The sequence below is a fragment of the Rhagoletis zephyria genome, unplaced genomic scaffold (genome assembly GCF_001687245.7).
Source record: "Rhagoletis zephyria isolate East Lansing unplaced genomic scaffold, Rhagoletis_zephyria_1.1 Rzeph_scaffold_26006, whole genome shotgun sequence".
NCBI lineage: Eukaryota > Metazoa > Arthropoda > Insecta > Diptera > Tephritidae > Rhagoletis > Rhagoletis zephyria.
In genome coordinates this window covers 1-5684 of record NW_016183064.1, presented here as the reverse complement: position 1 = coordinate 5684, position 5684 = coordinate 1, and the positions used below count along the sequence as shown (strand labels likewise).

The 5684-nt window shown below is 36.8% G+C and overlaps 1 protein-coding gene across 3 annotated transcripts; it reads right to left on the bottom strand.

The window, feature by feature from the left end:
• Nucleotides 1–1204: 1204 nt before the first annotated feature.
• On the bottom strand, nt 1205–4597 carry LOC108382265 (vegetative cell wall protein gp1-like). Of its 3 annotated transcripts, XM_017638652.1 has the most exons (8): nt 4489–4597; nt 4337–4398; nt 4169–4266; nt 3745–3834; nt 3628–3663; nt 3466–3549; nt 3427–3435; nt 1205–3365 (listed from the first exon to the last, which is right to left on the bottom strand). In XM_017638652.1, exons 1-8 carry the CDS (start codon nt 4507–4509, stop codon nt 3070–3072), a joined length of 696 nt encoding a protein of 231 aa, XP_017494141.1. In that variant the 5' UTR covers nt 4510–4597; the 3' UTR covers nt 1205–3069. The 3 variants fall into 3 exon arrangements, with proteins under 3 accessions (XP_017494141.1, XP_017494140.1, XP_017494142.1); XM_017638651.1 differs by having other exon boundaries at nt 3427–3549; XM_017638653.1 differs by lacking the exon at nt 3745–3834 and having other exon boundaries at nt 3427–3549.
• Between the last annotated feature and the right edge of the window lie 1087 nt (nt 4598–5684).

The following is a 5684-nucleotide window of genomic DNA, read 5'->3' as shown; positions in this document are numbered from 1 at the left end:
TGTGGGTGCGACAAACGTTGCTTCAGTTAGTTAACTCTGCCGGTCAAACATACATACATCTCTCTTCGCTTCTCCCTTTCCGCACTAAAGACAAGTATTGGAGTGATTTGTGTTGTTTACATTAAAAATAGCGGTTTTACGCTGCAACGGACATGAGAATCGAGTTCTTTCTAGAACAATAAATATTTAAGCTTAAGACTTAATAACAAGCCGAGATTGCATTACGCTGCAAGGGTCGTGAATGGCCAAATGAATAATTTCGGAGTGAATGGCATTCTACGCTGGAAATGCTGGACTAACAGTTCATTGCTCTTAATGGGTTGGTGGACAGGTGCTTCATCTTACGCCTTTGTGCAGATTTACTATGTAAGATTTTGGTTATCGTGAAAGTTCATATTTATGGACATTTTTTAGCGGTTAAGGTGGGCCTTAAAAATTATTACAACCATTTGTATGCTGAGTAAATCATATCTCATATGTATATGTGTATGTATATTTATGTATGTATGTGTGTAGAAAATGCCGCACTTACAATTAGATAACAATTACAATATCGATAACGATAACATATCGATAGTGTTAACGACAACAATAGATAAGGCAAAAATAACTGTAACCATACCCCTAACAACATCGATAGCTGTAGCAGTACTTTCATCAAATAAAAAAATTTTATAATCATATTCTAACAACCGATTCTACGAAAGTAATTTAAGTGAAAATTGCTAGCGAAACCGGCTGTAAATATTCTAAAAAATTATTAATAACGAATTATTCTACTCTGTTTGAATGCAAATGTTTGTATTGTCGCAGGAGAATTCTGCTTCATCTCATCACTAAAATTTTAAATTAACAAATGTTGTTCTTTATTTTTATGTTTTTTTTTTGCAAATATTGCAGATAAAAATTCCAAAACTTGTTTCTGATAACAAATTTCTGTTTGAGTATTTAATGTTTTTATCAAGTTATTCGTACTCAAATGGAACATAATAATCAAATTTAGATATTACTTTCCTCTTACAATTTTAATATGCATACATACATACATACATACATATACACGCGTTAGTACTATAGTACATATGTAGATGATACAAACCAGGTTTGATACAGGCTACTGCAATGAATTCTTTGTCAATCAACAATACAAGGTTAGTAAACAAAAAAGAGCTTCATTAACAAAAAAATACGTGGTAATATACTAAAAAAAAGGGTTTGACAAACATTTTTCCACTTACAAATTTATAATAAAGAATGGTATCGAGCTATTGGCAATTTTTGTGATTAATTTGTATGGAAAAGCTAGCTGATATCCACGACTCAAAAAGCCGATAGATAACAAACATTTTAACTGCTGAAAGCTTAATAGATTGGCGCTACGAGCTTCTTCTCCGTTTGGTGGCGGGTGCCTTGATGTTGTCACACAAAGGGAAGGGACCAACAATTATAAGCCGACTCGAACGGTGATTAGAGTTTTATGAGAACTTTCAAAGCAGAAATGCACTAGGAGTTTTTCCATTGCCTGACGAGGAGTAACCGCAATTAGAAAAATTATTTCTTGTTTTTTTTTTTATTTTTTGATGTTGGGCGGAGACTGGGCTCAAACCCCGGCCCTGCGGAAAGCTAGCGCGCGCTACTAACCACTTACACCACAACGGCCGCCAAGGTTTGAACTAACTCGAACTATAAATATGGAACCTCGACGTTAAATACAGATCTTACGAATTTCGTATATCTTAACTCTTGGCGCCACCAAATGGATTTAGTTTTCGTAAGAGTATATCCAGTCGTACCCCCAGTATAAGTTTCTAGTTTCATTAAAATCGCATCTACATAAATCCGGTTTTTCGGAAAATACCGACCCATGCGCCAGCTAGCCGGTTTAAACATAGCCTAGGTCAGTGCCATGGGCCTAAGCAATGTACTGTCCAAATTTGTTTGAATTTCGGTCATTTGTTATTAAGCGAAGTTTTAACAAAAAATACGCGATATTTTTATATAAATATGTATATAAATAGTTATACGCATATACATACCTGCATAAATACCAATATTTTTTACCATCGCAGGTATTTGAACGGAAGTTGCAATATATATTTTGTATTTCAGCAGCATTTCTTATTCAAAACTTGCAATAAACTTTCGTCAAGTTGTCAACGACTGCCTGTATCATTAAGAATTTATATAGAAATAAAAACATGCATACATATGTATTTGAAAGAGTGCTTTTAAATGAACGATTTCAGGCAGAACTTTTTCAGTAAGAGCTTCTTTTTGGAAACTGTATTAGAATATCTTCCAACAGCCCTGCCATTCGAATTAGAGATGCGTGGAAGATATTGGGATCCACGATACTGATTTAAAAATTGCTGGGATGGCAGGTATCAGGTATTTTTGTAGTATACTTTCCACCAAAACATTTTTCCCAATTAAAATTTCGTTAAATTCTAACTTGCTTCGAGGTAACCTACATAACATATTCTATTGAGATATCTTAATGTGTGCTCGACAGACCGACTTGCGGACGATTTCTCTTTTCATTCTGAGTATTTTGCATATATTTACTATATATCTAAACATATATTTCTCGACTTTTCTTTAGCCTGCTACAAACAACAGACGTGCACAAATGCGCTCAAGTATAAAAACAATTTTATGCGGTTTTCATTAAGTAAGGATAGGTAGGAGACTCATGGGAAAGAGTTGCTGATTGACAGCCAATTAGCCAGCTTATAAACGATTCAAATAAACTCTTGCAATTAGGCTGGTTTAATTTAATATGTTCTTCTAATTTTAGAATAAATAAATAAAATTCAAATATCTTTAGGCTATAAAATGTGAGAATTGTTTGTACATTGCAGTGTTTTATGTTGGCTAGAATGTATTTTTTTAGAACAATTCCAAAATTCTACAATACAAAAATTATGTCAAGTTCGTTGCTGAAGTCTTTCGTTTCTACTTTATTAACACCAATTTGATTTCAAAGCCCGAATGGCAAGTTTCGGCAAAATATCGTAGCGCACGAACTCTATAATTGATTTCTCTTCTTCCTATCTGTAATGGCACTAATTAATCTCCAAATCTAACGTCAATATCAAAGACTGGTTCGGTTGTTGTGGAAGAGGTTGTTGGTGTAACTGTCACCACCAGCGGTGCTGGTGTAGTGCTGGGTATTGGAGAAAATGTTTGTTCGGTAGGCAAAGGTGCATTTGTTGATGGTGGAGAATCAGTTGTCGGTTGAATAGCAGGAGCAGAAGTGGTACTAACTAGCGAAGGCGGCGGAGGTGGCGGCGGTGGTGGTGGCGGATATTGCGGCGGATATGGCGACGGAGGTGGCGGTGGACCGCGGTCAAAGCCTGGTGGTCCTGAAGAAACAAAGAAAAATGAGATAAGTGACTGTGGCTGTGAATTTATAACAGTTTCTACCTCCAAAACCTGGTGGTCCATGACCAGGTGGTCCATGACCAGGTGGTCCATGACCAGGTGGTCCATAGCCTGGTGGTCCATGACCTGGTGGTCCATAACCTGGTGGTCCATAACCTGGTGGTCCTGTAGTAAAAATTCAGTATGCATTAATGCTTGCTTTTATATATTTGAGGTAGAAAACGTGTAGAGCGGAAAACTAACCAAAATGCGGCGGTCCTCTATTGAAGCCGGGCGGACCTAGGAAATAAGAATATTAACGGTAATAAATATATTTATTACGTAGCTCATTTCAATAAGTAGTACAACGATGCGCCTTACCTCCGAATGGCGGACCTGGTGGGTAGCCAAAAGCATGGTGACCGTGAAAACCAGGTCCACGCCCCGGTGGTGGCGGATAGTTGTGGAAATCTGATGAGAAATCACTTGTGTAATAATCATAGTAATCGAACGATGTGGTTTGTGGCGGCGGTGGTGGTGGAGGTTGTGGTGGCGATGTTTCTTGTTGATATTTTTGAGGTGAGTTATGTGAGGGTTGGTTAATATAGGAAGCCTGTGGTGAGTACGAATCATATGTTTGTGCATTATTAGAAACTGCAGTGGCAAGTGTTGGTGCTGCTGGTGCTGGTTTGTTGAGTTGAATAAGCGTTCTTGTTATAAGCGGGACTGTTATTTATTTCAAATTTGTTCGGGTCACCAAAACCACCACCACCGCTGCTGCCACTATCCCCATTGTAGTCATTACCCCAAAATTGTGGCGCGCGTTTTATGCGCGCTGGCGCAGCTGCATAAACTTCAGCGCGCTGCGAGTCTTCGGCCACAAGGTCAATATCAGAAAAAGTGCTGCGAAGCGAAATGCCAAAAAGTTGAAGTTGTGAAATACAAAAATAAGCAATATCAGTAAACCACTTACGGATCTGCAATTAGTGGCTTCGCATGCATTTCTGCTATCATCGCCAATGTGGCCACCAGAAGCTTGTGCAAAATAAGAAAATAAAAAACAGTAAGTTGAGCGTTTAAAAAGTGTTCGGCGCGGAAGTCCTTCGTTCAAATGTTTATACTTACGCAGCTAAAGCGCCAACTCATTGTGTGTGTGTGTGTGTGTAATCGCGGTTTTATTCTTAAATTCACTTCGAAAATAGCTACTTTTTAGTCAGTAATTAAACGTCCGCACTCAAACACCACTGAACATCAACTAAACTACAAGTTAATATCGAGAGTAACACATCTCATAGAGATCGGCGAGAAACATAAAACTCATCCCAACGCCGTGTACATTGTCTATAAAATCCATATAAACAATTATCAGCTTAAAATGCAGTCCAGCCATACAAAATTGTGATTGCGTAAATGTGTGTGTGTGCTCATATCGTCACACACGACGTTTTTTTTTTTTAACTTTACTGAGACATTTCGAGTCGGATAAACTGGAAATTAGCATTCGACCTCAGAGCTTCTGCACATCTATTCGAGTTTTGAGTTTTAACATTTCGTTGGTTGTAGATTACCAGTTTAGTATGTTTTTCCCCGAAGTCGCTCCTTTTGTTTGTTGTTTTATTATAGGGCTTTTGTTGCGGCTATTTGCTCTCTGATATATAAAACCAAATTATTAACAATAAGTGGCGTGATTAATATATAACCAAAAATACAACAAAAATTTCACTCATACGCCGAACTACCCAACACATCTCGCATGCATTATACAAAAGTGTGTTAACTAATTGTTTGTAATTTTTGGTAAAGTGTACTAAAAATTTTCATAACCCAAGTACCTAAAGACTTCAGCTTAAATCTGTAGTAATATTATTTATTATAAACTTCAATAAAATCTAATTGAGATATACGAATGTCAAACGAAGCAGCTTTTAGCGATTTATGATAAAGAGAAAAATTTGAATTACTACATTTTCGAATAACATGAACGCTGCGAGAATTTGATTCACAAAACACCAAGCAGCTGCTAAAATGAATGCCATTAATGGATAGTTATTAATTTATCCGGTACTTTAATTTCAAACTATTTTGTCTACTCATGTGTGATGTCACTGTACCTAAATATTTGATTGAAAATTAAGAATAAAACGAAACTTTCCACAAATAACTTAAATTAATCATAGCACATGTGGAGAGTAGTAAATTTAAAATTGTTATGGTTGTGTGAGATATAAAAATATTCTACGTACGCGCAGTACATTTGCCACAATGAAACCCCATAGGTGCAAACTTGCTGCTAAAATTTAGCACGCTTTTGTTTGAAAACT